Source organism: Sciurus carolinensis, chromosome 19 (genome assembly GCF_902686445.1).
Source record: "Sciurus carolinensis chromosome 19, mSciCar1.2, whole genome shotgun sequence".
NCBI classification, from domain to species: domain Eukaryota; kingdom Metazoa; phylum Chordata; class Mammalia; order Rodentia; family Sciuridae; genus Sciurus; species Sciurus carolinensis.
The window spans coordinates 5,050,155-5,068,053 of NC_062231.1; the positions used below are offsets into that span (position 1 = coordinate 5,050,155).

Genomic DNA, 17,899 nt, shown 5'->3' on the forward strand with positions numbered 1-17,899 from the left:
ATCTGTTAGGCAGACACTCACACTCATACCTTCCCAGTCCCTGGAAACCCCCTTTCTCTTTTCTGACTCTGATATTTCCAAATATTGAATGTTTTATATGAGTGTAGTTATAGTATATGTAACATTTCAAGTCTGACTTTGTTTACTTCACTTAATATTTCTGAGATTTATCCATTCGGTAGCCTGCATCAATACTTCATTTATTGTGGCAGAGTAATATTGAAACATATATATGGCAGACTAATATTCAAACATACATATGGATGATACATATAGATATATATTTGTTTATATGAATACATATGTACAAGTGCTTATTTGGACTATTCATTCTTCTCTTGATGGACCTTTGGATTGTCATCTATTTCCTAATGTTAATGGTGCTGCCATTAACATTCACATACAAATGTTTGAATATCTGTTTTCAGTACTTTGGGGAATATAGGAATGGAATTAGTAGGTCATATGGTAATTCTGTTTAAATTTTTAGCAACCAACAAATTTTTTTCTATACCTACTATACTATTTTATATTCTTACTAGAAGTGTGTGCGACCTCCGATTTCTTTGCATGGTGAACAACTCTTACTTCCCTTTTTTAAACAATGCAGCCATTCTATTGTTCATGAATTGCTATCTCATGGTATTCATGGAATTTTGTTTTCCTGGTTGTTGTAGTAGTAGTTTGGGTATAGGGAAGTGAACCACAGGCTGGTCCAACAAAAGGCCACATCTCCTACCCCCTCTTTTTTTTTCCTGCCTGTGGATTTATTTAAACCAGTTTCCATAGACAGAAGTTCAGGGGTCACACCATCCTTCAGTTCTCACATTCATAGAGGATTTTACTATGGACCCTTAACAAGGACCTGGGCACCTTTGGGAGTGGGAGCAGGATCAGGAGCTGGAACCAGTACTGCAGCTGGAGTTGCAGACTGGTTCTTGGCTTGGGCTTGGGCTTGGGCGTGTCTTTGATCTTTGGCCAGGAAAGCCTGCACTTCCTGACCTTGTGAGCATGAACATGCTTCCTGTGCTTGGGATGGCAAGCAAGGCAAGGAGATTAAGCTTGCAGCTGGCACCTTGGGCTTAATCTCCTTAGGCTTTACCAAGGCCTTGACAGTCTCAGCACATGCTCTCATGGCATTGCACCTTTTTCAGGCCCTTCTTGTGCTTCTTGGCAAAACACATATTTCTCAGAACATGAGGTCCACCTCCTTAAGAGATTTATATCCTTGTGATCGGGGTTTCTTGATGCCAATTGTGTGCCATTTTCGGGATTGGTTGTGCATGCTGTTGTTCTTGGACTTGGCCATATCTGCACAGTAAGATGCTGCTCCCCTTTTCCACCCTTTTATTTTTAATTAGAGACAGAGTGTCACTGTTACCCAGGGTATTCTCAAACTTGTAGTCCTACTGCCTCATTCCCCTAAGTAGCTTGAATATAAGCATGCATCTATTATCAGACAAAAAAGAGAAAAGCACAAATATGCCTCTAATGTAATTTCACTGATAGAAGTTTAAGAATTATAATGCAGGGAGAAAGAAAATAGCCCCAGTATAAAGGTGTGAGTTACAATGTAAATGTAAACTATAAATATTTATAATATGCAAATAAAACCAGATATTTTGATAATTAATGTAAATATTTAAAAAAATGATTGAGACACAGGAAAAATTATCCAAAAGCTATTTGCTAACTCCTTAGATTACTTCATTCTAACAGGAAATGTTAATCCTATCTTAATAATTTTTCAAGAGGAAAAATTTTACAAAATAGAGAAAATAATTTTAATGACAGTGACATAGTTTCTTTAGGTTAGTCAGAAGTTGAACTTTGTTTTTCCATTTGTTTTGGGTAACTTTTATTATTTGAGTATCAGCTCTGATCAGCACCAAAGGACTGATGGTGCCGTAGCCATTGGCCACAAGCATTTGGAGATGCAGCAGGATGGGGTCCCTGGTCCAGGCCATGCCTATGAATAGTGAAATGATGGAGTCCAAACAATACAGGATCTCATGGCAGCTGATGAGCAGCAGGATGGAGTGAGTGGCCCTTTGTTCTGGAGAGCTTCTTGGAGAACACCTGGAGCTATGAAGAGACACAGATTGCTGTCCATGTCTATGCAAGAGAATTATCATGTATGCACTGGAAAGAACCATAAGACCCAGAAATAAGACATATCTAAATGCCATCAGGGCAAGAAAGAGGCTCCTGTCTCTGTAGCTCATGAGCAGGAGGGAACAATGCTCAGTGAGGGTGAGAAGATCAGGCTGGGTCTTATTAGGTGGGGCCACAGTGCAGAGGAGCAGGTTGCTAGAGATGCACATGGTGAGGACCCATAAGAACAGAAATAGCCACACAATGGGATTTGTGGATTTAAATTTGAAGTTGGCCAACCAGGAGCTGCTGGGGCTGATGGTGACAGCCTGAAGCACACTCAGGACACAAGTGGTGCAGATGGAGAGTCCTCTCATGACCCTGTTCAGAAAGATAAGCACTTTGCATTTGAAGTCTCCTGGAAGTTCCTGCACGTCCCAAATGTCTGTTGATGCCAAAAGGCCCAAGGTGCAGAGCATGAAGATGTGTGTGAGAGCCAAGTGGGTGATGGGCAGGTCAGTGAGTCTGGGGTTGTGGCCCACAAAGACAGCAGCAATGTGGAGGCAAAGCAGAAAGGTGTTGGTTGAGATCCCAATAGCAGCTTGGGGATAGAAGGCATTTCTTATGGTAGTAAGATGGAAATGTTGGTTCATCTTCATGGGGAACCTGGGAAACAAAACAGGGACATTTGATGGCAATAATGTTTTTATTGACATGATTTCAGTCAGTCTATTACCCTTTACAATCTCTTCAATCATCATTTACCAAAATGACAAAAGTCTTTGTAAATCGGACAGAGTCTCATTTTTCATGTTAATTTTGAGTCAAGAGCTGGTGTGTACCTCCATGGTAGAGCACTCGCCTAGCATGAGCGAGGCACTGATTTATCCCAAATGCTGAAAAAGAAAAAAAATAAATAAAAAATAAGTTAAAAATTTCATCTCAAACATTCCTCATTCTTCAGAGGAATGATTTTGTACACTCCCACATAGCTCATGGAAGTGCTCAGGTCTTACCTCTGTCTTGTGCCTGTACATGTTCTCCTCTGTAGCATGAGCTATACTATTTAATGGTGAGCTTTTGTTTGCTCTTCAATCTTGTCTGCAGGTTTCTTAAAGGTGAAGATGTTGCTTTAACTAGCTTGGATCTGCAATATCTGAAATCTTGCTACTTAAATGAAAATTATTTAATGTAAACTATGGATGTTAAATTTGGATCAGTAGACATAAGAATCTTGGGTTGCAGTTGTAGCTCAGTGGTCATCACTTGAGTAGTGTATGTGAGGTACTGAGATTGATCCTCAGCACCACATGTATATAAATAAATAATACAAATGTATCATGTCCATTTACAACTGAAAATATTAGAAAAAAGAATTAAGAATCTTTCAGGAAAATAATCACAACATGCCCATTTCCATGATTTCTTTATTCACATGCAGAATTGTAAGGGGTTTAGTAATTTCTTTCTTCCACACACATGACCTTCATTTAACTCAGGTCTCACCATTTTCTAGCTGGGGGAACATGTTCACCTCATCTAACTACTTAGGTCTCTTAGTTTATATCATGAGTAAATAGAAATCAGGTTACTTTCCTCCTGGTGTTGTTGGAGTGAGTAATTAAATATATGCTTCATGTATATGAAGCACAATAGAAATATTCATTATTGTTTTATTAATCTTTCCTAATCTTGTTGTGGGAGAGTAAACATGATATATTAAGGATATCATAGCATAGATAGGAAATGTGTATGTAAGATTGACCTTCTTTGGCAAACTTTGATTATTTGATCCAGTTAGTATTCTACATTTTTCTTCTCATTTTCTAACTTCCACATGCAATAAATTTAGATGTTTCCACATTCCAAATCCCTTCCAGCTAAATAGGGACACAGCTGGTGTGGACCCCTTATCAATTTTTATCTCTTGTAAGAAATGCTATAGTTTGTTTTCACTTTTGTTAGTCTTTTGCGTTAGGGAGAATAGTCCCACCATTCCACTGGTGATGGGGTATGCCTTACATATATGTCTGAAAGAGGATGAGTTGCACAGAAGTGAGAACTAATGCCACATCTTTCTTAGTTATTCTTTAATATATGTACCTTCAGAGTCCTGCAGGTACATAGTAAGCATGACATTGAATCACAGGGTCATGGCTCTAATTCTGACTATTTATTGAATCTCTTTAAGTCAGGACTTAAATTTTTTGATGTGTGCAACACTGTGAAAGTGGCTGTAACTATTTTCTGAGTCTCCATATTCATTGTAACCTTTCTGATGGAAAGCAGAGTTAAAGGTGGTCATAACCTGGACATAATCCTTATAACATCAAGGCAAAAGCATAGAAATGAATAAATAGAAACACAAGAGATTTAGTTATGGGTACCCAAATAGCCCATTTTGGGGTATACCAATAACATATCACAAGGATGAGGGTCTTCAAATACTTTTCATTAAAAAGTTTAATCTAAACACAAATGGAGCTAACAGTATTTTTTCCTGTTTGGATATATACTACCCAAGATTTTGTGTGTTTTGTGAAGTAAGAGAACAGAAAACAGTTACAGGGTTAGAAAAAGACAAACTAGGAGGGGCACTGTCAAAACACCAGGCCAAAATTACCTGGAAACCCAATTTAAAGCCTAGGGCTATTTGTGTAGAAAGCAGCAAGGTGGGACATTAACCTAGAAACTAACCAATTCTTTGATCTCTCAGGAGATACAGAAAGGAATAGATTACACACACACACACTCATATTAAAGGCAATGAAACATTCAACTTCAAAGTTAACTAAGTATCAAAAACCTACAATCAATGCTTTTATCAGAACCTGTCAAATACAACCTGCCACACTGCAACTAATTATCCATCACCAAGGCTAGTAAAGGACAGTCCCCCATGACCAAGTTGAAGAACAAGTGGAAGACTTCTGTTTGGAGGATATTGGAATATTCTTCATATAACATGCCTTACATGACTCTCTTACAGCAATATAAACTCAGGCCCTGAAACACTCAGACCTTTGATTCTCTTTCACAAAGCCTGCCCTTGTTTCCAAACTTCAGTCATCCTCCTACCAATGGCTGTATTTAAATATTTGCAAACCATGATGCAAAACATCTCCACTAATATGATCTAGTTACAACTTCCTTCTCCTTCTAAATTACCCAAATTCCTGAAGGTTTTGCTTTATTTACCTTAATGAACATGCAAATATGAAGTCTGTAATCATCCAGTAACTGGATTGAAACTATATTTGGAAAATGTTTTGTGAAGGAAGTTTTCAATTCAGAACATCATCAGTCAAGATTCTAGTGGAAGGAGTGGTGGAAAACAATTTAGAAAAGAAAATGTTTTCCATGAAAAAAATACTTTTTCTCTATATTATCATAAACTACCTCTCTTTACTGCATAAAAATTAGTGAAATCATTAAAAAGGAATTCTAAATTTTAGTTCTGGAAGCATCAATATATTTAATATAATCAAATTTTTTATTATTGATTCTTTTTAGATATACATGACAGTAGAATCCATTTTGATATAGGTATACAAACATGGGATGTATTTTATTCTAATTAGGACCCCATTCTTTTGGATGTATTCAGTGATTCACTGTGGTGCATTCATATATGTACATAGGAAATTTATGTCAGATTTATTCTACTTATTGAAAATTCTTTTAAATTCTATGCAATTTCTTAGGGATTATGCATTAGTAAAAAATAACTCTAAAGCTCATAGAAAAGTTTGGAGAAGAGGAGAATTCTAGAAAAACTTTGTTTCAAGGGACAAAGTATTATAACAGAGGAGGATGTAAACTGTATCCATTTAAGGGAACCTAGAGTTTTCTATGATAATAGCACTCTCTCATATCATGAAAGAGATGCATTTTTTAATTGATCACAAATTTAAATTCTAGTGTTTTATTGTCTCTTTGCAGTATTTGGATAATTTTTATATTTCAAAATTCAGCAAATCTACCTATAAGGGAATACTAGTTGTGGAAAATTCTAGTGCTAAATTCTGTGATTTCTTTTTTTGAACAGGAAAATATTTATTTTTAAACAATCTTTTACATGCCACATTACACTTTTAAATCTATCAAAAGAGTATCAATGATATTTATTGCCTGATGCAATTAAAGATGAATTTTTCAACACAAATTCCATGGCTAATTGCCTCAGTTTTTTTCATTGTAGGATTTTGCTGTATGTGCTTTCTTAATGATTATGTTTAAGAACAAATCTAAAGCTTGGAGATCAGCTAGGAGAATATTTAAATTCCATATCCATCAGGTATCAAGGAAACTATTCTCTGACATAAGGGGTAATATACCGTAACCAGAAAAATGAACCTGTGTTTGTGTATCCTAATATCACTAGGACAACCCATAAAAAATAGTATTTTTGAATTAAAAAATGAAGTTTATTCTACTACTTTTCTCTCTCCTGGCACCTGTAGAATATTTTAAAAGTATAGATACAACTCCATTGAACATCTATGTTCATGCTATAGTAAAGACAAGGTAATTCTGATGTAGTGTACCAAGGACCATTTTAAAGAATGCAGTGATTCTGCTTTCATGTAAAAATACACACAACACATTTTATTTGAAATTACTATGCAAAATAAGATAATATTAGATAGAATTTTTATCAGGTAAGTCTGTAAGCTTATAAATTACCAAAAGAAGTTTTGAAATATTTTAATTTCCAGAAAATAATATACAGCTAGAAATTCGTGGCCTTTTTAGTTATTATAACTTGTGAGTCTTTATGCTGGAAAAATCACTCATGTAAGATAATATTTGTAAAATTATATATGGTAATAATAGTATGAATTTAAAATGATACAATAAAAATTCACAAAAATCATAGTACAAGTTCAAAGAAGTCCTGTGGCACATTAGGAATACATACCTGTGTCCTGGATTTGAGTTAGTAAGAGTCAGACTTCAAATTGCCTTCCTCCAGAACCTACACAGGAGCCTCCTCTGCCTCCTCTTCCACTCAGATTTGGAGCTGAGGCTTCCAAGATAAAGTTATATGTCACAGGTGACTTTAGCTCATCTCTCAATAGACTGGTAATCTTTGTGTTGCATCTGAAATCTGACAGTTCCTGTCTTGCACTAGGTAGGGAAGTCATCCCCAGAGGGGGGCAAGAATACACTTCTTTCATTCTTAGACAATTGTAATCAAGGAGCATCTGGTTGAAAACTTTTTGCGTGCAGTGCTCGTTTTCCAACATCAGAGGAGCCTGGGTTATTATTTGCATAACATTCCTAGCAAACAAATATAATAGCCCTCCTATTATCCCCATTTAGGCATGACCTAGCATAAAATAAAATGAACTGACAAAACTAATGTTATATATACATCCTAGATCTGCCTACTGAAACAACTCCAAGTAATGACATCCCAATACCAGTGAATATGTCCAACAGTGAGTTTTGACTTCTAAATGCCTTGGTTTTGAGAAGAAAATATGGAGAATGGTGTGGGACATGTTCTCCAAGACAGAAATCCAGGAAGGGAGCAAGGGTGGGAGGTAAGAAGGAAGGAGGAAAGGAAATGTGGAGGGAAGGAAGAATCATGACTAATGGGGTTGCTCAGGTTGGGCATGAAGGTGGGTTAAAAGCCTTCTTCCTGAGGGAGCCAGTTTTCTCTTCATTGTGGTGATTTTTACTCCCATCACAATCTGTGGGTTCTTGACTAGACCCCATTGTAGTCCATTTTTTCACCACTCTCTCCTAATTTATGTTTGAATATGCAGCAATATGTTGTCATTATTAAAGACAAAACCAAATAGGGAAGGTGCATGAGTCACACCTGTTTAAAAGGTAACTTGTTCAGCTACTGCAGATTCCAGCCTAGCCACAGTTAATGTGAGAACCTTGGATGTCAGTCATGCAGGACTCTCTCCTTTCCCCCCTAGCAACCAAAATGAAAACCTGTGTCTTGCTAACTTTTGTTAAGAATTGTGAAGAAAATACTTGACTGGCTCTGGTCATGTCCACATCTACTAAACATGGTTGTGAGGATGTTGAGGAACTTGAGCTGGATAGAATTAATTCACAGGCCCCAATCCTGACTTCGGTTGCTTAGTTTCACTCACAAAGTGTAGGAATGGATTGTCCAAACAGGAAAAGTGTTATTTTAATATAAAATTAAACAGTGTGGAGTTGTCCATAATACTAAATATCTGCCAAATCTCTGATCAGCAATATTTTGTTCATAATAACATGTCACCATTTATTAGTCCTTTAATGTGTTTCAGCACACCTCTTTACCTCTTTCATCTTCATTTCCTATCAAACCTTGATCATGAAAGGAATGGAAACTACTCTCATTTTATATGTAACATGGTGGAAGTGAGGTGGACATTTTAAAGCATCTAAAATCATTTCCCCTTCAATCACGAGTATAAGAAACTCACTTCAGAAAGGGGTAGGAACACCCTATGGGTCTGAGGTACCAATTTCCTTCTGAAGTCCTTTGTTCACTGTTCTCTAAAGAGAATATAAAATGTAAAATTGACCAGCTGATAAGATAGGACCAGCAAACATTACAGGGAAAGAGAATCAAATGAAGACAGGGTTTCTTCTTTTTTTTAAATTTATTTTTATTGTAAATAAATGGGATACATGTTATTTCTGTTTGTACATGGAGTAACAGCATAGCATTTGCATAATCATACATTTACATAGAGTAATGATGTTTGATTCATTCTGTTATTTTTTCCTTCCCCCCACCCGTCCCACCTCACTTTTCCCTCTAAACAGTCCCTCCTTGCTCCATTCTTGCCCCCCCATTATGTGTCATCATCTGCTTATCAGTGAGATCATTCATCTTTTGGATTTTTGAGATTGGCTTATCTCACTTAGCATGATATTCTCCAATTTCAATCATTTTCCTGTAAATGCCATAATTTTATTATTCTTTATAGTTGAGTAATATTCCATTGTGTGTGTATATATATATATATATATATATATCTATATATATATATATATATTACAGTTTCTTTATCCATTCATCAATTGAAGGGCATCTAGGTTGGTTCCACAGTCTGGCTATTGTGAATTGAGCAACTATGAACATTGATGTGGCTGTATCTCTGTAGTATGCTGATTTGAAGTCCTTTGGGTATAGGCCAAGGAGTGGGATAGCTGGGTCAAATGGTGGTTCCATTCCAAGTTTTCTAAGGAATCTCCACACTGCTTTCCAGAGTGACTGCACTAATTTGCAGCCCCACCAGCAATGTATGAGTGTACCTTTTACCCCACATTCTCTCCAACACCTATTGTTGCTTGTAATCTTGATAATTGCCATTCTAATTGGGGTGAGATGGAATCTTAGTGTAGTTTTGATTTGCATTTCTCTTATTACTACAGATGATGAACATTTTTTCATGTTTGTCGATTGGTTGTAGATCTTCTTCTGTGAAGTGTCTGTTCATGTCCTTAGCCCATTTGTTGATTGGGTTATTTGTACTCTTGGTGTAGATTTTTTTGCGTTTTTTATATATTCTGGAAATTAGTACTCTATCTGAAGTATGAGTGGCAAAGATATTCTCCCACTCTGTAGGCTCTCTCTTCACATTGCTGAGAGTTTCCTTTGCTGAGAGAAAGCTGTTTAGTTTGAATCTATCCCAGTTATTGATGCTTGCTTTTATTTCTTATGCTATGGGAGTCCTGTTAAGGAAGTCTGATCCTAAGCCAACAAGTTGAAGATGTGGACCTACTTTTTCTTCTATAAGATGCAGGGTCTCTGGTGTGATTTCAAGGGAAGACAGGGTTTCTGAGGGCCATGAATTTTCAGTACAAAGACACATTTGTTGATTGTCAAGGACCAGTCCCAAATTAGAGTATGGTGGAGGAATGAAAATCATAAACCTGTTCTGTTTGTCATAATTAATACATGTTTATAGGACATTTTCAGGTTTACAGAAAAATGAAGCTTATTGTATAATGAGCCTGTATACCTGCTCCCCAGGCAGTTTCCTCTAGTTTTTATATCCTGAATTTCTATAATGCATTTGATGTAATTACCAAATAATATAATTATACCAATATAGATATATCAGTCTTTCAGATGCCTAACCACTGAGTCACATCCCCAGCCTTTTTTATATTTTAATTTAGAGACAGGGTCTAACTAAGTTGCTCAGGGCCTCAATAAATTGCCAAGGCTGGTGTTGAAATTGTGATCTTCATTCTCAACCTCCCAAGTCTCTGGGATTATAGGTGTGCACCACCATGCCTGGCTACACTGTTGTTTAAAGTATTGAGAAAAAACACAGTCTTAAATTGTCACCATTATGGTATCATATGGAATACATTCAGTGTTCAAAAACCCCCAAATCATACTTATCCATCCTCTCTTATTCCAACCAAATCCCCTGCAATCAGTAATCTTGATCTTGCTTTTTGTTTACCCTTATCCATGGTGTCATATACTAAGAATCACACAGATGGGGCATTTCAACTCAGCAGTTTCCCTAAGTAAGATGCATTTAAGATGCCTCCTTGTCTTTTCTTGTTTGTTACTGCACTACTGAGAACAGCAATTATAAGTAAAAAAGCTAGAAAGAGTTTTGTGTGTGTGATTCTGGGGATTGAAGATTCATGCTCGCTAGGCAGGTGGTCTACCACTGAGCCACATCCCCAGTCCAAGATGTTATCAATATTTGCATGCAAGATTTAATGTGGAGATCAACTTTCAAATGCATTAGATAAACACATAGGATGTGGTCAGTAGATAGATGGTGAGACTACAGCTGAATAAGAAATTTCCAAATGCTCTTCCCAAGAGGACTGCACAATTTTGTGATCCCACAACCATGAGTGAGTATTCCTGTTGTTACTATTCCATTACCAGCAATTAGTATTGTCAGATTGTTGGATTCTAGCCATGACTATGGATGCATTAGTTGAAATTCACTATGATCCCTGATGTTGAGCATCTTTTCCTGTGCTTTATTCTTATCTCTTTTTCCCTTGTTTGAGGTGTCATCTCAGATCATTCATTAATTTTAAGAAAACAACTTTATTCAGTTAATATAAAGTGCACACATTGAATGAACAATGCATTGTGTTTTGATATATTTTTACCTCTATGAAACCATCACCACCATCAAGACAATGAACACTGATATCACACTCAACATGTTCTGGTTCCCCTTTTAAATTCCTGCTTCTTTCCTCCCCTTCCACCTAGACACAACCACTAACAGGCTTATTATTGTCATAGATAAAAGAATGATTTGGGATTCGAGGAGTAGTCATACCCCTGGTCTGCATGGTGGGTGAGCTTGTAACAGTCTGTCTTTGAGCCTTAATTTAGTTATCTGTAAAATCAGATTCATCAGTTGTGTTGGCACAGGTCTGTAATCCTAGTGGTTTAGGAGGCCGAGACAGTGGGATTGCAAGTTCAAGGCCAGCCTTGTCAACTTAGTGAGGCCCTAAGCAACTTTGCAGATCCTGTCTCAAAATAAAAAAAGATTAAAAAGGCTTGGGATGTGACTCTGTGGTTAAACTCTCCTGGGTCAATCACTGGTACCAAAATAAAATGTAAAAAAATAAATAAAATCAGGATTCCTGCACACAGGCTGTAAACCTTGTGGAAATGTAAGGATTAAATATATAAATAACATGGAGTCAGGCTCAACACATAATAGGCTCAAAACTCCTAGAAGCCAGAGTTACCAGCCAAGGTTTGAATCTGGAGTTCAGAGTACATGGGGGAAATCTCTAACTCCCCACTTTCTGTCATTCACCATGATGAGGTGGTATCCTTTGCAATTAAGTAGATTTCAGTGTTGTGTGTGCTCATATTTGTGATTATTTTTAGGTTACGTTCCGATAATAGTGACCATTTAAAATGCACAATCTAGTGACACTGACAATATTGCTGTGTAATTGAATTTATCTTCTTCCTAATCTTTTAGTCACTACAAAAGGAAATCAAGTATCCATGAAGCAAACTCTTTCTTCCACATCCTCTCAGGCCCTGCCGACCACCACTTCACTTTCAGTTACTGAGTTTACATGTCCTGAATATTACACATGAATAGAATTATACCAAATATGATTTTTTTCATTCTGGTCTTGCTTATTTAGCTTAATATTTTTGAGATTTATCTATGTTGTAGCATGTATCAGCATTGCTTTGATTTTCTGTCATGTGTGTGCACACACAGCACATTTGGTCCATGCACTCATTTGTTGATGGACTTTTGGGTTGTTCTCACCTTTTTGCTAGTGTGAATAATGCTGCTATGAACATTCATATACAAGTGTTTGAGTGTCTGTTTTCAGGTCATTTGGGTATAGAACTGGGAGTATAGTTGGTGGGTCATGTGATAATTCTATGTTGAACATTTTAGGAACCATGAAACTGCTTTCTGTACATCTGTATGTCATTTTTCATTTCTAGCAGAAATTTATGGGAATGCCATTTCTTTACTTTGTCACCAACTGTTATTATTTTTCTTGTTTTTTTTCAGTTTTTAAATTGTGCTCTCTGACTGGGCTTGAACTGGAATCTTATTTCATTTATTTTTTTTTTTTTAAATGCTACATGGGGAACTGAGAATGTAGCTCAGTGGCAAAACACTAGCTTACCTTGCTGCTGGTCCCTTGAGCCTCACTACTACACAAACACACACACTCACAGTGGTACAGAGATGTGAACCCAGCAGCACTCTACTATTGAGCTAATCCCCATCTATTTTTTTTTTTAAGTTCAGGCATTCTCTCAAAATTTGGGATGATGGTTTCAACTTGAAATTCTCCTGCTATAGCCTCTGAAGTACCTGGGATTATAGATAGGGCAGGCACATACCTGGCTGCTAAAATATTTGTGAAAAGAGGGTACTATGTATCAATATTTTGAAAATAAAACGAAAAATGTTCTTGAAATATTATTTCATTACAAGAATTTTCAAGACGTATAATGCAGGATCATAAAAGCAGTAGTTGTCACTGCTCTGGACAATCTTAATGGAACTGTGAGTCATATCTGAATATATACTAACTGTGGCATTTAGGCACTTTCATCTTTGTTTCTGGATTTTTCCATGTGTATCATTACCAAGCTATGCAAGTCCATGTTGCTGTGTCTGATCATAACACAATGCAACAGGCTGTCTAGACCTCCTTTCTTGATGGTTTCTTTGCTGTCCAACAGCACACATCCCAGTGCCCACTACTAACCCTATCCATATTTCTTTCATTCTAAGAGCAGTTTATGAATTACTTATCAATATTTCTCTAACAAACTTGCTTATCTATTATAGAACAGTGTTGGTATGCTTTACTGCATGTTATCTATTCCAGTTCAAACAGCATTTGTCAAAGTGTCAAAGTTTTTCAGATAACTTCATTTTTAAAGTTTTTTTTTTATTTCCCCACTTAGAGATCAGTCTTTGTAAAATGTATTCCATGGTTTTGAAAAATGACAGGCATTCATTTTTTGTCATGCCAGAACAGTACACAAAAGTTCCTTCACATTAAAAGTGACCTCAGTATATTTTTTGGTTGTTGGTTTTTCTGGGTTTTTTATTTGGTTTTGAGACAGATTCTTGCTGAGAGGCCCAGTCTGGTCTTACACTTGTGGGCTTATTCTTCCTGCCTCAGCTTCCAGAGCAGCTGGAACTGCTGTCACAGAATGCCATGTCTTATCCACTTCTTATCCAAGATCTGCTGTTCTGTCCAACCCTGAAAACCAATAGTCTCACATCTACTCTATATTGTCTTCTCAGGAAAATCACATAAATGTAATGAAAGAAGTATCTCTTGCATCCTGGGTTCTTTCACTTAGTAAAATGAATTTTAGTTTCATTTTTGTGTATCATTGTTGAGCTAATGAATATACTACTCTATTTTATTGAATGAAAATTTCTTAAAAGTACATTTGCTTCTCCTTTAATTTTCAAAAGAATGTCTGTATTCTTTCCAACTTACAGTGTCAGTGAATGAAGCTGATATCAGCTCTAGCATATGTAGCAGTGGTCCACCTCAGGTTTTGAATATAGCCCATGCCACTCTGCCACTGAGGCTTCTTATAAAATGGGCAATTTTTTTCTCTTCTCCCTCTGCATCTCCTTTACTGTGGGCAGGGAGCAAGATTACCTTTTCCCATCCTAGATCCAGACAGCTTTGAGCACACACCCACCACAGGAACAAAGTAAATCAGACTTCAGGGATGGCACCAGAAGATCTATGGAATGGCTCTTTCCAAAATTAGCAAGTGAGTCAAAATTTCCTTACAAGGGGTATCTGGAAGGCATACTTTGAATAACTTCTTACAAAAACCCTTGTTCTGCCATGTGCGGTGGCACATGCCTGTAATCTCAGAGACTTGGGACACTGAGGCAGGAGGGTAATGAGTTCAAAATCAGACTTAGCAAAAGCAAGGTGCTAAGCAACTCAGACCCCATTTCTAAATAAAAATGCAAAATAGGGCTGAGGATGTAGCTCAGTGGTTGAGTTCAATTCCCTATATTTAATTCCCAGTACAAAACCAAAACAACAAAACCAAAATAGCAAAAATCCAAAGACACAAACATGTTAGAAACACCTGCTTCTCCCTTGTTAGTAAACCAATGATATACCTGCTTTTCCTTTTTCTCAAAACCATGTTCTCAGGACTGGGGTGTCGTTCAGTGGTAGAGGGCTTGCCCAGCATGTGTGAGGCACTGGGTTTTATTCTCAGCAACACCAAATGGAAACAAATAACAATAAAGGATCATTCACAACATATATATATATATATATATATATATATACACACATTCACAACATATAAACATATAAATATATATATATGTATATATACACATATATATATATATATATATATATATATTTAAAGAATTTGAAAATGTCCTCCTTATTAAATTGGCACTAGGGACAAGTACTGACCCTTCAGTAACATACACCATACACCATTTCTGTGGGTATCAGTTTACAAACAATGTGGGCAAAATCTGAAAGTGTGATTGCTGGATCAAAGGGTAACTTTATTATGGATAAAGAAAAAGAGTGCCTCTTCCCTAGAAGACTGTATTTTTCATCCCAGCAACAGTCAGTGAGACTTCTTGGGCTCTGCAACAAACCAGTGTTTGTCACTAATGGGTTTTGTGTGAGTTTGAGCCATTGATGAATGGTTAGTAGGATCTTCTGGTAGTTTTAATTTTACTTCCCCAATGATATGTGCTGTGAAGCATCTTTTCAGATGTCTTCATGCTGTCTGGAGAATTTATTTTGTGAAGGGTGTTCTCAGGTCTCCTTTTCTCCTCCATTTGTTACTTTCTGCAATTCCCGTGGCAGAGCAAACCATCATTTGAATTAGTTGGACATGATCATTAATTATGGCACTGCTCTTCTGCATTTTGATTATTTCATTATTTAGGAGGTGTACATGTACAACCTTTCTACAAGTTACATAAATCAGGTCTCAATTTTCAGTTGCTTTTTAGATCATACAGTTAAAGGCAAAATTACCAGATAGGAGCAATGATATTATGAGGCAATAGAATAGAAGATATGTGACATTTCAACATTTATCACAGTTTATTATTTGAAATATTCAGTGACATAAAGTTCTGGCATCTATTTAGTAAACCACCTCTAATATATTTTCCTATTTCTGATTATAACAATATTACAAATTCATAATTTCCATGGCATGGATTATCAAGGCCACTAATTTTCCACATGTTCTCTACAATTTGAATTGACATTTTGACCTCATGTGAAACACATTACATAGAAAATGCAGAAATTGTTGGTACCTAAGGCAACATATCCTTTAAAGACTGAGAAGAAACAACTGCTGCTTAACTGAATCTGTAACAAGAATGTCTCCTCCTTTGCAATTGCAAAGTGGCACACACCTGTAATCCAAGGTACTTGGAATGTTGAGGCTGGGGGATTGCAAGTTTAATGCCAGTTTTGAATAACTTAGCAAGGGCCTAAGCAACTTATTGAGACTGTCTCAAACTAAAATTGTGAAGTGTTAGGGGTGTGACTCACTGGTTAATCACTGCTGGGTTCCCCACCTGGCCAAACAGAACAAAACAAACAAACAAAAAAGAAATGATTTGAACCCAATTCACTAAAATGCCTTAAAATTGTTAGGAAATTCTAAAAATTGTATTTTTGCATCTTTTGAATTAGGACATGTCAAATTCTTCTTATTTTAGAGAATTTTTTCACAGATCTTTAAAAGGTTACTGGAAAATCTTTTTAAAGTTATATTTTTATATATGCATTTTTGTGGTGTACCTTATGGTAACTGAGCACATTTATATAAGTTGTAGTAATCAGAACATAGTAATAAGTGTTTTCAATTCTTCAATTGTTACTTTTTTAATGTATTGGGCATTTTATTTTGAGACACATTTTAATCTGTAGTTACCCTACTGTGCAAAAGAAGTCCCTAAAGTGATTCCTCCCCTCTGTTCCTGGTGTCCCTCATTGCATTCTTTCCATCTGTCTTCTCCCTGCACTTCCCATTCTCTGCTGACCACCATTCCATTCTGTTGTACTAGTTTTACTTACTGTTTTCTGCGAATGAATGGGAACATGGGGTGCTTGTCCTTCAGTATTAGGCATATTTCATTTCACATAAAGAAGGTCATTGGGCACTTTTTGTTATGGTAAGGTAAACTCACAGAAAATTTATCATTTTGATTCATTCTCCTTTTTATTCCACCAGCTTTGCTTTATTTGTTGCTTTTAGACATACCTGACACTAGGGCATATTTTGACATATTTTACATACATGGAGTGCAATTCATTTCAATTTTGGCCCCATTCTTCTGGTTGAATATTTTGATGCTTCTAAGGGTGCAGGTCACAGGCAGTAAGCACATTTATACTATTGTGAAAACATTCACCATCCATCCCCAGCATTTTTTCTTCTTCCCAAACTATCACTGTGTCTATCCAATAAGAACTTCTCACTGACCACTTCAGCTCATGCTGACATATTTTCTGTCTGTATGGGTTTCTACTCTCATTTCCACCTTATACATTAGAATCTTAGAACATTGGATAATTTCTGACAGGTCACTTGTAATAATGTCTTCAAAATTTATGAATTACTCCTTCAGGCATTTATTTTTTGTTCCAGGCTGAATAATATTCCATGGTATGCCAAGACAATGTTTTGCTTATACATTCTTATGCTTTTAGTCTTTGAGATGTTTCCAACATGAGCTCTCATTAATAATGCCACTATGAGCACTGGTGTACATATGGTAACTTGAGTCCTTACATTTCAGTTCTTTTTAAGAGATCACTAAAAGGACAATTGATAGATCAGGTGATAATTTGTGGCAAAAAAATGACATATTTAGTTGGGGAAAAATACAGTTCATTGACACCATCATTAAAAATTGCTGTACACTCTCCACATGTTTACAATGGCTAACCCAGGCCATGAAGGTGAAACCCACCTCATAGGAACTTCTTGTTGACATCAAGAAGATAGGTTGAGTCCTTGTGTTATATCAGAAAGGTAAAGGATTGACATTTTTATAAACTATTTGTTATTCACATGCCTCAAAATAACAGATTTAATGAAACATGTATATCTCCATGTTCATTTATTCCACACAGAATGTATTCTATGCCATGATTCACAGTTCAGAAGCCAGTATATTGGCACATTGAGAACTTGTCTATCATCAGTAGTTAAGTATGTTCTATTCTCACCCAATAATATTTCAAGAACCTAAAAATGCATTTTTCAGTACAGATCAGCAGCAAAGGACTGGTTGTGGCATAGCCATTG

General features: G+C 36.4%; 1 protein-coding gene across 1 annotated transcript; it reads right to left on the bottom strand.

Annotated features, from left to right (window-relative positions):
- Positions 1-1,784: 1,784 nt before the first annotated feature.
- On the bottom strand, positions 1,785-2,753 carry LOC124971153 (putative vomeronasal receptor-like protein 4). Its single transcript, XM_047534938.1, has one exon. It carries the CDS (start codon positions 2,751-2,753, stop codon positions 1,785-1,787), a length of 969 nt encoding a protein of 322 aa, XP_047390894.1.
- Positions 2,754-17,899: the final 15,146 nt, after the last annotated feature.